Source organism: Poecilia formosa, unplaced genomic scaffold (assembly GCF_000485575.1).
Source record: "Poecilia formosa unplaced genomic scaffold, Poecilia_formosa-5.1.2 Scaffold111, whole genome shotgun sequence".
Taxonomy (NCBI): domain Eukaryota; kingdom Metazoa; phylum Chordata; class Actinopteri; order Cyprinodontiformes; family Poeciliidae; genus Poecilia; species Poecilia formosa.
The window spans coordinates 900,112-920,873 of NW_006800050.1; the positions used below are offsets into that span (position 1 = coordinate 900,112).

At 41.1% G+C, this 20,762-nt stretch overlaps 2 protein-coding genes across 5 annotated transcripts in view; both read left to right on the forward strand.

Annotated features, from left to right (window-relative positions):
• Window positions 1-12,319, forward strand: part of sepsecs (Sep (O-phosphoserine) tRNA:Sec (selenocysteine) tRNA synthase) — a 16,273-nt gene extending 3,954 nt beyond the window's left edge. Inside the window, exons 1-12 of one of the 3 annotated variants that reach the window (XM_007559935.2) lie at window positions 144-493; window positions 1,961-2,076; window positions 2,140-2,294; window positions 2,971-3,089; window positions 3,363-3,521; window positions 3,700-3,853; window positions 3,998-4,100; window positions 5,034-5,163; window positions 6,142-6,233; window positions 10,018-10,111; window positions 10,231-10,321; window positions 11,931-12,319. In XM_007559935.2, the coding sequence (XP_007559997.1) occupies window positions 1,963-2,076; window positions 2,140-2,294; window positions 2,971-3,089; window positions 3,363-3,521; window positions 3,700-3,853; window positions 3,998-4,100; window positions 5,034-5,163; window positions 6,142-6,233; window positions 10,018-10,111; window positions 10,231-10,321; window positions 11,931-12,177 (1,458 nt within the window). In that variant the 5' untranslated portion in view covers window positions 144-493; window positions 1,961-1,962 and the 3' untranslated portion in view covers window positions 12,178-12,319. Of the gene's footprint in view, window positions 1-143; window positions 494-829; window positions 950-1,960; window positions 2,077-2,139; window positions 2,295-2,970; window positions 3,090-3,362; window positions 3,522-3,699; window positions 3,854-3,997; window positions 4,101-5,033; window positions 5,164-6,141; window positions 6,234-10,017; window positions 10,112-10,230; window positions 10,322-11,930 lie in introns of those variants that run through there. The other 2 variants (XM_016675238.1, XM_016675237.1) reach the window with 2 other exon arrangements.
• Window positions 12,320-14,819: 2,500 nt separating this feature from the next.
• Window positions 14,820-20,754, forward strand: lgi2a (leucine-rich repeat LGI family, member 2a). Of its 2 annotated transcripts, XM_007559939.2 has the most exons (9): window positions 14,828-14,910; window positions 15,000-15,200; window positions 15,376-15,447; window positions 16,775-16,846; window positions 17,474-17,545; window positions 17,636-17,707; window positions 17,793-17,962; window positions 18,068-18,232; window positions 19,296-20,754. In XM_007559939.2, exons 1-9 carry the CDS (start codon window positions 14,843-14,845, stop codon window positions 20,111-20,113), a joined length of 1,710 nt encoding a protein of 569 aa, XP_007560001.1. In that variant the 5' UTR covers window positions 14,828-14,842; the 3' UTR covers window positions 20,114-20,754. The 2 variants fall into 2 exon arrangements, with proteins under 2 accessions (XP_007560000.1, XP_007560001.1); XM_007559938.2 differs by having other exon boundaries at window positions 14,820-15,200.
• Window positions 20,755-20,762: the final 8 nt, after the last annotated feature.

Below are 20,762 nucleotides of genomic sequence, written 5' to 3' on the forward strand. Positions count from 1 at the left end.
TATAAGTTTTTATGAAATTAAAAGCTCTGAAATAAATTGACATGTTTTAAATGTGACAATGACAGTTTGTAGAAAATACGAATTTTAAAGTCGCATTTAAACCTCCTGCGGTTCTCTTTGCTTCTCTGACAGGCAAACTGTGATCACGTGACCTGCGCGCTGAAGTCACGTGACGCCCTGTCGTAGCTCAGTGCTCTGCTTTCTGTCTTCAACCTTTATCCACCACGGCACAAGTTACACATGTTCCTCTGCCGCCTGAGATTGTGAGGAGGTTTGTTTCACAGTCAGAAACTCAAGAGGGTTTTCAGGAGGAAGAAGCGATAAGGCGGGCGCCATTTTTAGAGTGTGACCAAACTGACGATTCACGGGGGTAAACATTAGCTTAGCGAACACCGGGTGTCAGCCCTGCTGCTGAGCTAAGCATGAGGCAGCCGTCTGCCACACTGTAACCAGACGTGTTAAGTAGAGGCTTGGTCTGCATGCACAACTGCGGGTAAGTTGCTCAATACTTTTGGGATACGTACGGGAAAGCTGCGCGTATTGTTAACTTGAAATGCTGTGTGATAGAGTAGCAGAAATCTGGAAGTAAAATGAACGCTTTTCAATCATTTTTCTGCAAAACCTGAAGAGTGTGGTGTGCGTTGTTTTCACGTTATTTGCAGTGTGCAGTTTAAAAGCAGTAGGATATGTCTGTGAACACCAGTTTCCATCTCTTTATTCAGATTCTCAGTTGGATTTAGACAACATTGTTTGATATGTGCTGGTTCATTTTGCTGCCAAGAGCACTTTTCTGCCCTGTCTTTTTTTTCCAGTTTTGTTTTCGTAAGAGTACCATTGATGCACCATTGGAGTAGAGGTGCACCGATTTATTGCCGATTTTCTTAATTTTGGGAGATTGGTGATCGGCTGATTCTTGCATGTGAAGCAGATATCATCTACCTCAGCAAAGGTCTGAAAATCAGCCACTGTCCTCTTCTGCTCTCCCATGAGAGAGGTTTGACTGACAACCCCATCCACTAGGTCATGTCTGCAACCTGGCAGTCATCAATAGTCATCACATTGTTGCCTATTCTGCGGGGGAAAAATTGCCGTTGGCCAGAATCGGAATTGGCAGATCACGGTTTTTAGAGATCGGTAATCAGCGATTGACCAGAAAACTGCAATCAGGGAGTGAACATTAATGAAAACAAAAAACACTATTCAGTTATTTTTGGTCATGTGTTATTCTTCTTGAGCTACAAAAGAGTCAGTATCACAATATAAATAATAAAAAACAACACTACTAAAACATGATATACAAATCTCTTCAAATTGTGAGACAGATGGGCCCTTATTTGTCCTCCATCATAAAGACCATAATGATGGATAGATTAGCTCCAAGGAAGGAATTTCAGTAGAGCCGCTTAAGTGGTACATTGTATTTTTTTATAGTCCTTTTATAGAAAAACATTACATTATGATTTTAGGATTTCAGGTCACCACACCCCATTGCTTTTCATACTGTAGAGCAAGCCATTGGCAGCCGCCACATTTGTAAACATGAAGCGGCTCACTCTTTGATTTGAACTCTCCCAGAACTTCATTGCTTAATCGTGACTGTTGCAAGAAAGTAATTATTAGAGCAAATCAAACTTGCTGGTTCTGAAAACAAGCGTTTTTGCTATTAGACACTCAGTTACTTTATCGTCAGACATTTTCGACGCCTTCCGTTCGCCTTCGTCACGGGTGTCACGTTTATTGTTGTTGTTTTGTTGGGATAAAAGTATTTTTGCAGCTTTGTGGTTAAACCAAAACCTGCACTGTCTGGGCAAGTGATTGTAGATGTAAAGACGCAGATCAGTGATGTATGTAGGTAAAGTTTTATTAGACAAAACATGAGTTTTGTGTGTCATGCAAAATACAAAAGAAAACCAAGATATAAAATGGTGAGTCTGATGTCAGGTCATGTGCTTTTCACCAGGGATGAACAGCGAAAACGTCACCCTCTGCGAGAAAACCGTCTCGTCCTCCTACATCCGCCAGGGCTCTCAGGCTCGCCGTGGCCACGAACAGCTCATCAGACATTTACTGGACCAGGTTGGGTTAGATACATTTGCTGCAGCTGCAGCTGTACCGTCTTCTCACATTGTGTTTCTGCAGGGCAAGTGTCCAGAGGAGGGATGGAGCGAAAGCACTGTGGAGCTGTTCCTAAACGAGCTGGCCGTGATGGACAGCAACAACTTCCTGGGCAACTGCGGTGTCGGAGAGAGGGAGGGCCGCGTGGCGTCCAGCCTGGTGGCGAGGAGACATTACAGGTTCAGATCGCTTTCGTAGCTGACCAAACGCTCATATTTGGGAGGTGTGAGGTGAAGATGGTTTTCTGAGTACAGTTTTTCTTGCTCATTGGTCGTTATTTTGATACCGCATTAATGAAAAATCCTGCAGTTCTCGGCTCATTCTATGTCCTTGCCGAAGGTTCATTGAAAAAGGTGAGGAGTGTAAAGACCCAGCTGTCTCAAACCAGTCCTCCCTAGGTTACCAGATGTGCATTTTGATGTTAATTTGAAGTTTTTCTGATCCCTGACAGAAAATATTTCAAAATAAATACCCAGATCTTACTGTTCTTCAGACCTGATGCCTCTTGACTTTTTTTAATACATATATATATATATATAATTTTTATATGGATTCATAGTGATAAAAAGTCTCACAAAGCGTGGAGATATATTTCTCTGACATTTTTAAAGTTTAGATTTGATTTAAGTGTGTACTTTGCACAACGTTTTGCGTGAATCTCTGTGTCGGTGCAAAAAGTTTCCCTTTTCCCTAATTTCTCACTATGTGTGAAATCTTCTTGTTGGGAGTTAAACTTTTTTTTTTCTATCGATAAATGCCGCTTTCTCTCCAAAGCTGACTCCAGAACAGAGCAGCCGCCTGTTCTGGATAAGTCTTGGTGAACTTAACTGGTCCGCCGCTGCCGTTTTTGTTTAGGCTGATCCATGGCATCGGTCGGTCGGGTGACATCGCTGCCGTTCAGCCCAAAGCCGCAGGATCCAGTCTGCTCAACAAGCTCACAAACTCTGTTGTTCTGGACATCTTGAAGATTTCGGGTGAGAATGCTGCAGGTTCACTGAGAAATGTCAACCTGTGAGATAAAACATTTAACAAGATAAAAACAGCAGCATTTAAAAAATAAAAATAAAAAAAAATGTTGAATTAAAAATGTTGTGATGTGTTTTTTTTTTTAACATTAACAATAAATTTAAATTGATTATAGAATAAACACTTTTGCCCTGGTGATGATGATGAGAAAAAACTCCAGTATGCAGCAAAGTCTAAAAATGTCTTCGGTGTGAAAGGTCTAATCTTACTCTCTACTCCAGGTGTTCGCAGTGTGGCAAGCTGCTTTGTTGTTCCCATGGCAACAGGAATGAGCCTGACTCTGTGCTTCCTGACCCTCCGTCACCGCAGACCCAAGGCCCGCTACATCATCTGGCCTCGCATCGACCAGAAGTCGTGTTTCAAATCCATGATCACAGCAGGTCGGCGTTCAAAATCCACGGCAACCTGACCTCCTTTTAACGAACAAGTCCTTTTGAAAAGTTCCCATTTACTTTACAGAGTATCTTTGATTTAAGCTATTTTTTTAAACCCTGCTTCTGCTCCACCTCTGTTTTGGGACAGCATTCCTCTCTAATGACAAGCGGTTCTTGTTTTCAGGATTTGAGCCCGTAGTTGTGGAGAACGTCACGGAGGGGGATGAGCTGCGAACGGACCTGGAAGCAGTTCAACGCAAGATCGATGAGCTTGGAGCAGAAAACATCCTGTGCGTTCATTCGACAACGTCTTGCTTCGCTCCACGGGTCCCCGACAGGTTAGTGGAAGATTTTGTCGTACTCTCAAACTTCTGCAGCATCTCCGTGACAAAGCATATCCAGCTTTTCAGTTTTTTTTTCCAAGAGTGTGAATAAAGAAAGCGCTGCTTTGTTTATGTTTTTTGTCTCGTTCCGTCTTCCAGGCTTGAAGAACTGGCCACTATGTGCGCCAAACATGACATCCCTCACATCGTCAACAACGCGTACGGAGTGCAGTCGTCCAAATGCATGCATCTCATACAGCAGGTATCGGCAGCTAAGACTTGATGGGAGTGAAGCAGTTGAATACATTTTCTTTAGTGTAATTTTTACTGTGTGTATTCCCTAATCCACACAGTGGTCAATACAACAATAACTTCCACTTTAAAAGAATTTGGAGGTATGTCCTCCACCTTTATAACTCCATCTGCTTTATTCAATGTTCCGCCAACATGCTTGACAGTTGGTACAGTAAACTTGTACGATATTCAAGGTTTGAAAGTCTTAATTTCAGACTTGTAGATCTTCTTCCTGTTCAATTAATCCGTCTTTCCCTCATCTGAGGATAATTCTTTTCTCCAGAAGCCATTGGACTTGTCCATGGCGATGTGAATCTCATTCTACCTGGTGCAGTCACACGGGTGTTCCCGTTTCTTCCAGTTCACTATAGACTGGATCGACCAAATTATCTTCACCTCAAGTTGGTAGCTCTCGTCAGATGGCTGAAAATCTGATGGAGATATAAATGCACATCAAAATAGATTTTGAAATTAATAAAGCAGAGCTTCAGCCCTTTTGGTTATTTAAGGATTATTCTTAAAAGGTCAGAGAAGCCGGTGGTGCACATGAATTTTACAAATCATGCTACGGAGAGTGGGTCGAATATTCAGCCAGAGTTATGCCAGGAGTTGTTGGTGGCGACAGAACGCGTGTAGTTGGGATGTGAAGTGTTATATATATATTTTAATCTGTGTGTGTAATCCAGAATTTTGTTATACATAGTGTTTGTTGTGTCATCATTGCACATTGCAAAAAAAACAAAAAAAACCTTAAATGCATCATTAAAAGCCCAATTTTTTTTAGATTTATTAATATGTGTTTATGTAAACGTCTGACAGCCATGGAACTCTTTGAGCTCAATCGTTACTAATTAGAAACCTGCATTGTTTTTGTGTCTTGAACGTCTCCTGTTTGTAACAGGGGGCTCGTGTGGGAAGAATCGACGCCTTTGTTCAGAGCTTGGACAAGAACTTTATGGTTCCAGTAGGTGGCGCCATAATCGCAGGTTTTGATGAGTGTTTTGTGCAGGAGATAAGCAAGATGTACCCAGGTGAGCAACAAACCAATCATATCTGAATCAGAATGGCCTGACAGAAACGGCTGATAAAGCAGGATTTGTTTCAGAAGTGTTTCCTTTAAAAAGATGACTTTCCCATTTCCATGTTAAGACGGAAGCTTACAGATACACGCTCTAGTTTTCTTGATAAAGCTGAATTTCACATAAAATATCTATCGATCGATCGATCGATAGATAGATGTCCATTCTTTTTACCCTATATAGATTTCTAACTTATCCATTATTGCTAACCTCTTTTTCTTCATTTGAGGTAGTGAGGATAGTTTAGTTTTATGTGTCTGCATCCCGTCTACCTCTGTCAGTGTTATAGCTCACTCCCTAACAGGATCCATGTTTTTTTTTTTTTTTTACATATTTCTTTGTTTACCTAATTTTGTCCTCTATACACCGGGTCAGATCTGTAATACTCTAACATGTGGTCAGCCGAACATTCATAGTTATGTCTTTTGTTACTAATCATATGTATAACATGGCACATTTAGCTGTTGCCCCAAAAAAAAATTATTTTCAGGCTGAGCAATTTGCTGAATTAACAGGCTAATGCTAGCATCTTTACTTAGTTTTTGTAGGACTTGTTGATATTACAGAATACAGTGGGAAGGGTGGAAAAATCAGCATTTGACAACAAAAAAATGCTAGTACTTGAGTTCAGTCGGAGACCAATACCAATTATTTTATAATCATTTGATCAGTATTGATCCGTTGCCCGGTTATTGTTAAGAAAATCACTTGTTTATGCTTTATTTTGATTAAACAACTGAATACGATGCTTTGTGCTTATACATTTGACAGATAAAATATTTAACAAACAAGAAATAAAATAAAGTTTATTTCCTTTCTTAGTATTTGACATGCCAGTCATGAATCAGAACTGATTATGGGAAGATTTTGTTTGTTTCCTAGTTTGTTTTTAACTGCCCCACAAACGTCCTCTGGTGTTCCTACGTCCAGGTAGAGCGTCAGCTTCACCTTCCCTCGATGTCCTCATTACCCTTCTCACTCTGGGAGCCAACGGCTACAAGAGGTACCTTACGGAGAGAAAGGTGAGAACAGACGCTGCCCTTTCTAAAGCTGAAAATAGCTTGGCTTCTTCCTGTGTCGAGGTGGGACGACTTCTTAGTATTTTCATCAACAGATCAATGGTTTTTCACGTGTTACCATGTTGAAACCACAAAAATTAGTTTTATTTAAATTGTATGTGACAGGCCAAGGCAAAATTTCCTTCTCAAGATAAAAATCTGAGAAGTGGGACATGTGCAGCCAACTTTTCTCAGAAGGAATGAACCTTTTAAATAGTCGTTGTGTGTAATATAATCTCAGTCTAAATCCAGTATGTAGGTCTCGGAGTTTTCTTAAAGGAAATTAGTGAACAAACATCCTATATCCCATTTCACCCCTTGTCCTGAAGCTTAGTCTCCAATGGTTATGGTGGTTTTTAGTGTACTGACAAAACACTATTTGTGTTCAAGACCAAACACTGCAGGAGGAAAAAGTGAACCTGGTCAAAGTTGACGGTAAATGGAGATAAAAAATCCTGGATCCAAACCAGTTGGAGCATACAGCCAGAGCTACAATAGAAGGGCTTCGATCAGGGATTCTCAAGTCCTCGAGATCTGCTATCCTTTTAATTTTTGGATGCATCCCTGTTCCAACACACCTGAATTAAATGACGCAAATCCCTCATTAGTATCTTGGTTAGCTCTACAGAGACCTGGTAAAGAGTCATTCGTTTGGTTCAGGTTTGCTGGAATAGAGATTCATCTAAACTTTGCAGGACAGTGTTGACTTGGTGGGGGCTAAGTACAAAGGCATGCCACACTTTTCAGAATTTTTTAACACAATCTTTGTGAAAGGATTTAGAAATTCTTCAATTACTTTATCACATAATTAAAAAAACATTGAAGTTTGCAGTTGAAAGATGACAAAATACGAAAAGGTTCAAGGGTTGTGAATACTTCTGCAGCTGTAAATGAAATAGTAATTTGCATAGAATGAATTAGTTTCTGATGTTGTATTGCTGACTTTTATCTAAAATGGCTGCTTCAGCCTGTAGAAGGTGAGCCCAGTTCCAGCTGTAATGCTGCGTGTGGCTTTGGCCGTCACTCCGACTGAAAGTGTGGACTCTGGTCTTGAGCAAGCACTTTGCTTTGTTAGAGGGAGGGCTGTGCTGGAGAGAGATAAAATTGATCCAGAACTTTTTGAGCTACTCACAATGCAGCATTCCCCCTCTTCAGACCGTAGGCACTGCAGCATTCCCACTCCTCCACACTGCTGTAAATGTGCTGAACAAAATCTGCCTCCCTTCAAGCTTGCGTAATACAACAGCAACAACAGATCCGCTTAAAGTGGGAATCTTGACGTCGTTCTGAAGGAATATTCTTTGAAACAAATTGCAGACTATATGATGTCTTCAAAAAAAAAAAAAAGAAAATCACACAGGAGACTGTCACGACTCAGTGATTTAGTTATGTGACACCTCGATTTGTAGCAGAAATATACCATTATGGTTAAAAAAACGTGACTTGCATGAGATCCTGTATCCTAACACGATTAAAAATCCTCATTTGTCTTTATTTTATTTTTACCTCAGATGCATTAGAAATGAGAATAATTTAGTTAACAAAAACTAAGCCGACGTCTGAGACAACCTTCTTAAGTACAGTATTTATCAAAGGTTTACATAAACTCCTTATGGGAAACTCATCACTTTAAAAAAATAAAATAAAATTTTTATTAATTATTTAAAGTCTCTTTGTTTCGGTGGAATAAGTATATATCATACAAAGTCAGTTGCAAACAATAAGTTGCTTGAATAAATTGTGGATTTTCTCTAAGTAATATAATAAAACAATACATACGGTTGAAACCAGAAATGTACGTACAGCAAATGAAAAGACCGTTTTATTTTTCACCGTCTGAAGCTAAATTAGACCAAATGTGTTTTTGGTCAGTCGGAATTACCAAAATTATTTCCCATTTACTAAATGTCACAATAATGAGATGAGTAAGATGTTTCGGATTTATTTGCTAAAGACTCCGATACCAGAAGTTTACATATAATGATTATTGTCTCTTTAAACGGAAAGGGAAACCTGAGGTGGTGATGACATCATGGCTTCTGATAGGTTAAAGGTAACATTTGAAGCACATTTGTGACTGTTGTTCCTGCTTGTTTGTAGATTTAAGTCTGCTTTATTACTTTCACGTAAATTGACATTTATGCTCAAGGCTTTGGATGCTTTTCCAACTCCTGTGCCTTCATGGCTCTCTTTGATTTTTAGGATTTTTAGTAAAAGTGAGAAACCATGTTGTAAAACTACATCTAAAACCTTTAAGAAAGAAATGGTAAATACGTGCACATTTATGGCACAATTTGTAAATGTAATTAGTGGGGCGCAATAATGCTGCGACTGAACTTGAGAGGATGTCACATTTAGCCGTATTGTCCATGTAAAAAATAAAATGCATGGTGATTCTTTGAGTAGTTTGCATTTGTTTTATTCTGAAACATTGCAAAGTTATTTGTTATGGTTTTCAGTTGTAGAACAATTTGATTCTTTTAGTCGTGAGAGAGATTGTCTTAATGACAGTTTTAGTTTTTGCATCGTTAAAATTCAAGTCTAAGTCATCTCAATATTTCCCATTGGGTGCATTTTTAGTTAAAATGACTTTTGTTTCTTGCCCTCTTTTTAATTATAGTAAGGTTTCACTATATATATTAAAAAATTATAAGTTATGTGATGCTTTGTGGTTCATCTGACGTTTACATGCTCAATTGCGAGATGCAGTGCAGACCATTTGATCTTTTGTAATTACGTCCTGAAACATAAAGCCTTAAAATTGAATCTCTTCTGGCCCGTCGTATGACCCGGCAGCATTAAGGCCCATCGATTTCCATTTCCTCCACCATAATGCATAATTAATGTCCAAAATAGGTTTTTCCATCGTGTCTGCAGATCCCGGAGAGTTCCTCGCATCTCTCCAGAGGGAGAGACGAGCTTTAAATAATTCAGACGTTCAGTCTTTTGAGGTTCACTTAAAGCCGCATGTAGCACTGATTTAGCAAACGTCCGCAGCACGGCCAAGAGGCCGGCGTGTTGTTTTCACGGAGGAACTTTTCGACCCAAACACTGAGAAGATTGTCTGGGCGGCCGGAGCCAGCTGCGTCCCTCCTCCTCCGCCCTGGGAAAATAAAGTTGCTCTTTGTTCCTGAGGAACAAGGGACACATGGGGACCCTTGATGCGGTTGAAGAACTGTTTGTGTTTGACTCTTGAAGGAGAAAACCCTCCGATTTAGCAGACGCACGCCTGCGGTTGCAGACAACCCGCCCTTTTAGAGCGTCAGCAGGTATTCTGATGCTAACAGAAGGGGGGGAAAAAAGGAAACTGCGCCTCGTTGTTGTGCGGGTTTGGTTCTTGTAACTTCGGTGTCCTGAACCCATTCGACCTGATTCGGTCCTTCAGGAGCAGCTTCACGCTCCGTGCTAAACACTCTGTCAGCATCTTTTAAACGTGCTCGGTTTAGTAGCATGCTTTCTTCCTGTCCTGCTCCTCTAATTGATCCCGGAGGTGGAAGTGTGATGCAAACAAAACATCCCAGCCAGGAGGAGGCGGACGGTGGACGCTCTGGCTTGAGTGAAACCGAAAGAGGGGGAATGGGGGGGGAGGACACAGACTTATTTCGGACACGAATTTAGCCCTTTGCTACTAAATTTGCTGAATTATCGAAAACGGAAACAAAACTCCAAAGGCTGCTGCTGTTTAAATAAAGCCATGGTTGTTGCTATATTTATAGCTTCCTGATGGTCTGTATGTTTCTGCCCGCAGGAGATTTATTCCTTCCTGGCTGAGGAGCTGAAGACTCTTGCTTCTGCACACGGAGAGAGGTTGCTTCACACCCCGCATAATCCCATATCTCTGGGTAAGTTCAAAGTGTTGATCTCAAACCAGCATGTCAGAATTTGTTTCTAACCTTTCCGGGTCACCCTTTGTGTGTGTGTGTCTGTGTGTTGGGTGTGGCACCTCTCTCCCCTCCTTCAGCCATGTCTCTAGACGGTCTCCAGGCCTCCAGCAACCAGGCGGTGACTCAGCTCGGCTCCATGCTGTTCACCCGACAGGTGTCGGGAGCGAGGTATGAAAACTGGTCGCGCGTAAACATTCTCATTTCTCAGTCCATTTGTTTCACTTGTTTTTTGTTGTTGTTTTTTTTGGCACTACAACCACAAACTTTGATTTAATTCAGGGTATTTAATCTGAAAGAGGTTTTTGTATTCAGATCCCCTTTCCTCTGATACTCCTAAATAAAATCCACTGCGACCTTTTGTCTTCAGATTTGCCTAGTTAATAATTAATCGACGTGTAACTTAATCTAGATATAAATGTAGAAGGCCTGTGAAGGCCTCTGAGGTTTGTTGAACATTAGTGAGAAAAACTACATCATGAAAACCAATATTATCCCAGATTTTGAACATATCCACAGAGTGGTTTGTAAAAAAAAAAAAAAAACTCTTAAGTCCCACAAAAATTATTCCGTGAGTTGGTCTACAAATTAAAAGTCCCCAAAATACATTCATGTTTAAAGCTGTACTGTGACAAACTGGGAGAAAACGGGGAAGTGAAAAGTAAAGAGGATGTGGAGCTTTTTAACACAGAAGTCTGAATTTTAAAACGAATTTAGGATGAGCCAAACGAATGAGGACACAGGCCCGTAGACACCACTGATCGGGGTAAATGGATGAGCTGGAACTACTTTAGATGATTAGACAGTCCATTCTATCAGAGCCCGCGCCTAATTTAATGGACTGTTTCTGCTTAAAGCGGAAAGACGTCCGGGAAAGAAAGCATCGACACAAACAGTTCTTGGGAATGTTTTCCAATGACAGAGCTGTCAGACATTGGCATCGTCTCTGACATTGGGGGACAATGTCTGAGGCCCCTTTCCAAGGTGAGACAAGGGGGCCTTTCGTCCCCTTGTCTCACCGTGGATAACGTTTTACAGTCATAGAAATGACTGAAGTTGATTCTCCGAATCAATACTTTGAGGGGAAGCTTCTTTGTTCCTCACAAATCATCTCCAAAAAAACCAATTAACACACATCGACCCTTTCATTACAGTGCATTTCTCCGCCATAATGGTTTCTCATCGTTGTTAGGAGCTGGTTCCTAATTGATTTAACATTAAAGTGAGTCTTGGTGGTGCTGACGGAGGTGCAAGCATATCATTACACTGGGCCAGAGTTTGGTTTAGAAGGTGAGACAAAGGGCTTAAAAGTAGCCTTTGCACTATAGTAATAATTAAAAGTTTGGTACACCATTTCAAAGCAACCCCAAATTAAACCACTAAGTGCCTCGAATCATAACTTTTAATGAAGCATTAGCTTCGCTCATATGGCTATTGGTGTAGTGGACAAAAAGCGCGCACACTTGTGCTGAAAAAAATTGATGTAAAAAATGAGTCATTTTGAAGCTTTGAACAATTAATTCAAAATAAGTTCTGTGCAGTTCAACAAAAAGAATTTTATGGGTAAATGTAAAATTATTTAGATTTAATAGGCTTTACTAGCTGTATACAAAGTAGACCAGCTTGTATTTTCTCATTTATCGCAAGGGAACGCGATACTTTAGCAAATTAACGCAAAAGTAAACGATTTCCCCCACGGCCTCTAGGGGGCTCCACACATTCCTACTTTTTTTTTGCAAAGGATTTGATCATTTACTTGCCCTCCCGTCCTCGTTTCCAGGGTCATACCGCTGGGTAAGGAGCAGACGATAAGCGGTCACACCTTCCGTGGATTCATGTCGCACTCCGAGTCGTACCCCTGTCCGTACCTCAACGCCGCCTCGGCCGTGGGCATCACCCGAGGCGACGTGACGCTGTGCATGAAGAGGCTCGACAAATGCCTGAAAGCTCTGAAGAAACATGGGAAAACGGCGGGCAGCTGCTCTGCAGGACCTCAGGCCGATCAGGAGGCGCCGGATGAAGAATGACTGAGCAGAGGAAGTTTAAGCTCCCTACCTCTTAATCTAGTTTGATTCTTTAAGAAACTGGTATAATCTTGAATGTTTGTCGTATCAGAAGATTGATCATTTCTACAGATTTTATTTATAATTAAAGCTGTTTGTACTGTGACGTCTGAGTCGGCCCCTGTGTCGGATGTAAAAAAAAATAAAAAATAGATTTGCGATGTGGCGTGTTGTGCGGTGTCTTCTGCAGCGAGCTGTAACGTGATCTGAATGCTGCTGCGCTGTTAACTCCATCTGAAGCCTGTTCAGTGGATTAACTCGCTCTATTTTTAGCCTCGGTTACAGATAATCAATGATAGAGGCCCGGTCATAGATCAGCCCTGTGTTTACAGAGGGGAAACCTTCACTTCACATCTGAAGAGATCAAGACGTCTTCAGGACCTCAGAGAGAGTTTTCCTCTCCGATTTCATTTCTGCAACGTGTTTTCCGCATCTGGGCTTCATCTTCTTGCAGCTTACAGACCGCAGGAGATCTTTGCTTCAAAGCATAAGACGTTAAAACCAGCCTCGACTGCACGTGTAATTTCAGCTCCCAGATGTTTTCCCACCTGCGCGCTCGGAAATACGTGTGCAAGCAAAGGCAGCTGCAGAACAACCCCCACTCAGCAGCCTGTGAAAGTGGGCTGGACTCGGGGACGGTTATGCTGTTGTATCAGCACATTTCCACACTTCCCAGCTGTACTGAAACATTAAAATATAGTGGAAAAACACTACACAGTGACAGCAGGCTGGTACGATGCAGCAGCCCGAAGAGGAGCTGGAGGGGTTGGAAAAGTTGAGGGGTGGGGGAAGGAAAAAAAAAATCTATTTTAATGTGCTCAGTAGTGCTGCTCTTTGGCATGAAGGAAGAAAAAGAAAAAGTGCTTTACCTCTGTTGCTGATATCGTAGTACTGCAGCAGAGCTTGCTAGAGCATGTAAGTAATCAATTTGAGATGTACTACAAATATGGCGCTTCTTTGATTCCCTGAAAAAGGTGAAGCATGGGGAAATTGCACCTTACAATGAGAGCTCCAAGCATCCTCTGGATGTGGCTACATGACAAATTGCTCCTCAGTGTTTATTTTTAGGACCTGCCAGTTCACTGATGATTTACTGCACCGTCCACGGAGGTTTGTAAAACAAATTAAAAAAAATTAAATAAAAAAAAAAACTATTGCCCCATAATCTGTTATTTTGCAAAACTGTCCATCACTCTGACATTTTCTTGCAAGGTGTATCCCAGATATATCTATATATACCTGTGCATTTAAGAAAATGTAAATATGAAAAAAGATTTTTCACTCATTTCAGATTTGTTACACATAGCATGACATATTTCCAACCTTTATTTCTTCAAATTCTTTTGATTGTAGCTTCACAGGTTATTTCCTACACAGCCGTGGGGAAATCTGCTGACCAGAAGACGGTTAATGACGCAAAAGCTCATCACTAAAGAAACTGGTTGCTCAGAGTGCTGTATCCAAGCATACTGATATAAAGTTAAGCGGTAGGAAAAGCTGCACCAGCAGCAAGGATAACTGCAGCCTGGAGAGGATCTTCAAGCAAAATCCGTTGCTTGAAGGAGTGAAAACCTCAAGTTATTGTTGTTGAGGCTGTACCAACAAGCTGTTCACATGTGCCGTTATCTGGTCAAATGTGTCCAACACAAAAGTGAAGCAGCTCTCAGAAACAGCAGCTGCCCAACCAAGTAATTTGTTCAGCGAATCACTGGAAAGACAAATCTCCAAGCATAGTTTGGTTCACACAGTCCATGTTTACATTTGTCTTTACACTTTATACCCCTTTTCCCACACTTTGTGTAAATTGACGACTCCCTTCACGTTTTGCTTTGAGTCGAGATGTTCTGTGTTCCTATGGCAGTCAAATGAAATCAACTGTTTGCGCATGTGCATCTTCTACTGTTTTGACCGTAGCCGCATGTGATGAGATTTCGTGTGGGTTTAACCTCTGCATTCTGATGAGTAATTGTTCTCTCATAAGCATCGCCTGCTCTGGGACAAAATGTTGCAGTCTCTCTCTCTCTCTCTCTCTCTCTCTCTCTCTCTCTCTCTCTCTCTTTCTCGCGTGTTTGCTCACAAATGAACATGAGCGCGCATGTAGGTGCTGCTCTCTGTGTGTGCAGCCAGAGCAGATGATGCATGGATCGACGTAGAGGCGCTGTCCGTGGTGCTGCTGCAGCCCTGCACCGTCAGAGATCCAGTCCTGTAGCCGCCACGGTTCTGTACAGCCCAAACATTTCACTAATTAACAAAAAATAAAAAAAAAAATATAAAAAAAAAATATAAAAAATCCAATAAAGGTAATTAATGTGCTATTGTGCCATTATGTTATTAACAAGTGGAATGTTAGATTTATTTATTTTTTGTCAAAATGTACCAGAAGCGTTCTTTTAACCTTAATTCGAAAAGTAATTCGATTATAACCTAATATAAATATACATACATAGAATCCACGTCTTTCTGACACTGACGGCGTTCTGTAGTTGTGGGGTACATGTGGTTGTTTAACCAACAGCTATAAGTCTGGAGTCCCCTCCTTTCCCTCCGCCTCTAAATAAATAATGAAAGCGAACGGAGAGGGGGAAACTGCAGCTGATTTGCTGATGTCAGGCAGCCAGTGCAGCATTTCATGGTGCAGGGTGGAAACGCGCGGTGCCATCTGCCACGATCTCGAGCTCTCCTACAACTATCCTCCTCATCCACCCACCAGGGGGCGGGGGAAATAGTTTATTTTTTATTTTTATTAACAAAAATAATAATAATAATAATAATAAAAAAAACTTCACACATGCGAGCCCGACAGGAAAGATGCCGCCAGCTCTCAGGATTTGGGCTCTGCTGTGTGTGTCGCTGTGCAGCCTGTGTCAGCCGGCTCTTCTGAAAAAGGCTTTCCGATGCCCTTCAACATGCAGCTGCTCCAAGGAGTCCATCATATGCGTCGGGTCCTCCAACATCCCGCGGATTTCCCCCAACGAGATCACTTCGTTGTAAGTAAAACACTATCAATATCATTTAAAAAATATATATATATATCGTTTCCATGCGCCGTACCTGCGCGGGACACTCTGTATGCGCTATGCATTCCTCGATTAAAAATCGAGTAATACCGTGCAAGCTCGAATTTATTTGATCAAAAATCTACCTTGTTCTTGCTTCATCCAGGAGTATCGTCAATGGGACTTTCTCCGAGGTCAGAGAGGCAATGTTTGCCCACATGCCCACCCTCCAGCTACTGTAAGAACACCGTTACTCCCTGTAATATCTCTCAGATTGCGTTCAACCTCCCACTAAAACTGTTTATTGTGACACATACAGCACACAGTAAGGCTGCATCGCGGCATTACGCATAAATAATGCCAGGTTTCATTGCCAACTGCATCCCCCAGTAACTTGCGGTCTCACTTCAAGCCAGTTGCTGTAATGTGGGTTTTCAGATTTTCCAGCAAGAAAAGCTTTCAAAGTGTGGAAATGAATAATGAAAACCCTCCTGTGTGCATTTAGCGCAGCTCCCCATTTGTATGAGGTGCTTTCAAGGGCCCATTAATCTCAGTTGTTGCTCAACTGCAGCGACAGCTTGGATGTCAGCACAAACAGAGATGAAGCAGATTTGCCAGTCTGATGCCGTTTCAGTTGGAAGTTTAGGTAAACTCATCACTATTCTGCCTGGATGTTTAGTCACTCTTCCTGGCAGATTTTGTAGAGTTTATTCAAACTGAAATACTTAAAAAAAATGTATTCTCATTTGGGTTGAGGTTATTCCATAAGTCTAATGTTAGCCTACTTTAGCTATTCTAAACCAAGTTTTAAGTTTGTTAAAACACCCAGTTGTGTCCAAGTCTGTGTGTTTCAGCTTTTGATTGAGGGAGAATTTGCCGATTTAGAGGCAGTTCTCATTCCTCATTCCTTTTAGTTTCTGCACCACTAGCAGCAAAGTTGACTCACAGCATGATACTGCCATCACCATGTTTGACAGTCGGTGATGGCAAACATGGTGATCATGGTTTTCTAATGAAAACCATGATCAAACGTATGGTGTAGTAAAACTTTTCCTAAAAGTATTTTATTACAAAAGCATTACTCAAGTTAATGTAACTGAGTACATGTAGCTAGTTACCACCCACCTCAGATGGTGACACAACCAAACAATTTGTCATTGAATACAAGTGGGGGAAAAAACTCACAGTCTTTGTTTCTGTGGTTGTTTAGCATCGGCTTCACATCTATTGACTTGTGGATTTTAAAGGGCCCAAATGCAGACAGGGGCAGGACCACAAGGACTATGATTCTGAGCAAAACTGTACGTGTTTAGTCTTAAAGGACAAGTATTATTGCAACTATGCACAAGATGAGTTACATGTACAAAACCGAAATTCATTGTTGCATCAAGAACTGGGTTTTCCTTATTGTCAAAAAGACAATAAGAGATGAATAAACTACAAACTGATTCATCTCTTGAATTCATATTTATTTACGTATTAAGTAGCGCTGGAACCTTTGGTTGGTTCAGATTTGATCTTATGTGTTCTTTAATCTGCTCTAACCTGTCTAATATCAATTGCAGACTTTTGAATTCGAACTCCCTAACGACTGTAAGAGACGATGCCTTCTCGGGCCTTCCACATCTGGAGTACCTGTGAGTTGTTGTGTTACTAAATTCTTTGTTTATTAAAAATAAAAAAAAGACCAAACATGTTGGCATTTGGACCACCGATATGTCTTAAAATATAAAACATAAAATTATATTTTGGTATTAATCTTAATCAGAAAAGCAGCACAAATGGTAACTCTGGAGGAGCTGCAGATCTCCACAGCTCAGATGGGAGAATTTGTCAACATGGCAACGATTAATTGTGCATTCCTCATGCCTATTCGCTATGAAAGTATGGCAAGAAAGAAGTCATTATTGAAAGAAAGCCGTTACAAATATCAGTTTGTCGCCTTCCTAAAGTAATGGTCATAATAATTTTTAATAATATTTTTTGTAGATTACCACAAATCATGCAGGAGACAGAAAACACTTTTAAGAAAGTCAGATGAGACTAAAACTGAACTGTTTTACCTGCATGCAAAATATGATTTGTGGTGACTTTCAAACTATTTTTTGTTTTGTAGAAAAATGTAAAATCTTGAATCATTTTCCGTCCACCTAACAGTTGTTAGGTGATACTTGTTTTGATCTATCACTTCAACAAAATACATGTCTAATAATCTCAAACCGTAATCACTGCAACTCATATTTTTGTTTATGACTAATCCACAGGTTCATTGAGAGCAACAAGCTGGAGACGACATCTAAATATGCCTTCAGAGGACTCAGGGACTTGACTCACTTGTATGTCCCGCAGTTGATTAAAAACCTTTTGTGTTTTTGCAATTTCTCCTTGAATATGCTGCATGTTCACTCACTGGCGATGTTTTTCAGGTCTCTGGCAAACAACAACATTAAATCCTTACCCAGGGACGTTTTCATTGACCTGGACTCGCTGATAGAGCTGTAAGTTCACCACAGGTTTGTAAAAATGCTCTTCTTTGGTCGGAGTTTTCTTCTGCAACCATCCCGCACTGGATTTGCCCTGCAGGGACTTGCGAGGCAACGCCTTTGAGTGCGACTGCAGAGCCAAATGGCTCATGATGTGGCTGAAGAGCACCAACTCCACGGTGTCGGATGTCGTGTGTGCCGGACCGGACGACATGAAGGGCAAGCGCCTCAATGACATGAACAGCCTGCACAACGAGTGCACATCGACGGGTGAGTAACCGCCTGAGTCAGCTTCACTGCTGACGTCGGCGTTGGTCGGATCAGCAGCGTCATTCTAGGCAAAAATATTCCCCTCATGATTTCACCTTTCCGTAGATTTTGTCCTTCACCAGTCCGTGGCCTCCGAGTCTCTGTCAGTTGATACGTTCAGCTTCAAGAATGATGTCTATGTGACTATTGCTGCTCCCAGCTCAGACAGCTGCATGGTTTTACAGTGGGACCACATTGAGATGAACTTCAGGACGTATGATAACATCACCGGTAAGGAAATCCCTTCACCCTGCATCCAGTGAAGTGTTGAAACATTATCAGAAGTTTATGTCTTACGTGCAGTAGATGCATCTCATTTTGTATAAATACGTTTATATCAGAGTTACATACTCTGATATAAACATATGCAAAACGTTTCTACATGCATGTTTTGTTCTCAGAAAGTTTCCCATGGGAAGATCATAAGTGGGGCATCTCTTTCCATGTTGCATTCCAAATATATTTACATCCCAACATATGTTTCACATTTTCTCAAATTACAACCACGTTTTATCGGGGCTATAAGTGACAGACCAACAACATGTAATGCAGAATTACTAGGTAGGAGAATAATGACAACATCTTCAAAAATCTTTATTCTAAAGTTTTTTTAGTATGTTGCAACCCAAAATAGTACAAGCTCAGTCAGCTGTAGAGCATCTGTGAATATCAATTTTTGAGCCTCGCCACAGATTCTCAGGGGTATCAGGTTAAAAGGGCTGAATACAAATGTGAGTTTATTTATGAATAAAGTTGAATCCAGGTTTCATTTTCTTTTCACTTCAGTTATACACTCCACTGTACTGATCTATCAATGTAAGATCCTGATGAGATACTTTGAAGTTTGCCTTTGATGGGTATGAACATTTATCTCAATTTCCAGTGCAAATCCTTATGTGTTTTTCGGCAAAAAGAAAGTCATCTGATGCAAATGTGACAACAGTTTTAAAGTTCCGTTGCATTGTGGGATGCAGTGGAGTAATTTTGTAAACCATAAAGTCCATTTGTAGCAACAGGTTTTAGCTAATTTGGAATTTTACAAGTTAGTTACAAGTTAACAATTCATAAACTGATTTGGATCGAAGCAAACAAAGTACAGGTGTGAAAATGTTCTTAGCTAAGCCATTAGCTTCAGCTTAAGGATCAAATAAGCTTAGATTAATACAAAGGAGTATAGCTTTGAGAGTTAGCTGCTGCATGTCGAATGTTGCAAGTTAAACCATCATTTTAAGGAAACCATCATTTTAAGTTTGAGTTTAAATGTTGTGTTGTACCTGTGTTCCTCTGTTTGTAGGTCAGTCCATTGTTGGTTGCAAGTCAGTAATCATCCAGGAAGAGGTTTATGTCATTGTGGCTCAGCTGTTTGGTGGTTCCCACATTTACAAGTTTGATGACGACCAAAGCAGGTTCAACAAGTTCCAGGACACTGAAGTGTCCAAGATCTCCAAACCCAATGACATCGAGGCTTTTCAGATCGGAGCAGACTGGTTCTTTGTCATCGCAGACAGCTCCAAAGCTGGCTTGTCAACCCTCTACAAGTGGAACGATAACGGATTTTACTCATACCAGTCCCTGCACGAGTGGTTCCGTGACACAGACGCAGAGTTCCTGAACCTCGATGGGAAGGCTCACCTAATCTTGGCAAGTCGCTCGCAGGTTCCAGTGATCTACCAGTGGAGCCGTAGCAACCAGAAGTTCATCCTGCAGGGTGATATCCCCAACATGGAGGACGTGGTAGCTGTGAAACACTTCCGGATCAAAGAGGAGCTCTATCTTTCCATGACCCGCTACATTGGTGACTCCAAGGTCCTAAAGTGGGGGCCCAAACAGTTTTCAGAGATCCAGGCTGTACCGTCCCGAGGCTCCATGATCCTGCAACCATTCACATTCAAGGACCGCTACTACCTGGCTCTGGGAAGTGACTATACGTTCTCACAAATCTACCTGTGGGATGACGAGAAGAAAATCTTCGACCGCTTCAAGGAAGTGTACATCCAGGCACCGCGCTCATTCACCGTGGTCTCCACTGACCGCAGGGACTTTATATTTTCATCCAGCTTCAAGGGAAACACACAGATCTTTGAACACATCATTATTGACCTGACCTTGTGAGGGGCCGTGCCTTATTGTCTCTCCTATAATCATTTGTCTTCCGTTCAAGAGATATATGAATAAAACAAAGGAAAAAGACTTGAAGAAAAGGGTAAATTCCAATAAATACATCGTCATAACTCATATTAAAGCTTGGTGAGGTATTGACTTGTTGCTAAGATGCCCTTCTGGATTCATCCAGAGCTAAAATGACTCTAAAAACCTTTTCTTTCGCTTTTATTTTTGCCAGCTGAGGACACAGTAGATATGTTTTCCTCTTTCTTCAGGCCTTCATAGCCTGTGATGGACATTATACTGTCCCTTCAGAGCAGACCTACTGATGGGCTAACAGTGCCTCCTCGTGGCCGTGATGAAGCATCACACCTTTTGTTCCTTACAGGGAATGTCTCAAAAGCACAAACCTTTAACTATCATAGAATCTTAGAATGTAGCTGTATAGTGGAAATGTTACTGTAGGTGCTATTGATTGTACACAGAAATTTACTAAAAAGATAATAAATGGTTGTTTTGAGAGGTAATATTCAGTTCAGGATATATCTGATTCCACTTCAGATCAATTTACTTGGGGGAGACAAAGTTCTCCAGGGTTTGTGTGCTGATCAGGTAAATTGAACATATTTTCAATTCTAAACAAAAAAAAAGTTTTTTG

Bases quoted from the DNA above. Each gene is read 5' to 3' on its own strand.
- lgi2a (XM_007559939.2), top strand. From the start codon at position 14,843: ATGGTGCAGGGTGGAAACGCGCGGTGCCATCTGCCACGATCTCGAGCT. The intron at 14,911-14,999 runs ATCCACCCACCA...AAAAAACTTCAC, and splicing joins CTCCTACAACTATCCTCCTC to ACATGCGAGCCCGACAGGAA. The intron at 18,233-19,295 runs GTAAGGAAATCC...CTCTGTTTGTAG, and splicing joins GACGTATGATAACATCACCG to GTCAGTCCATTGTTGGTTGC.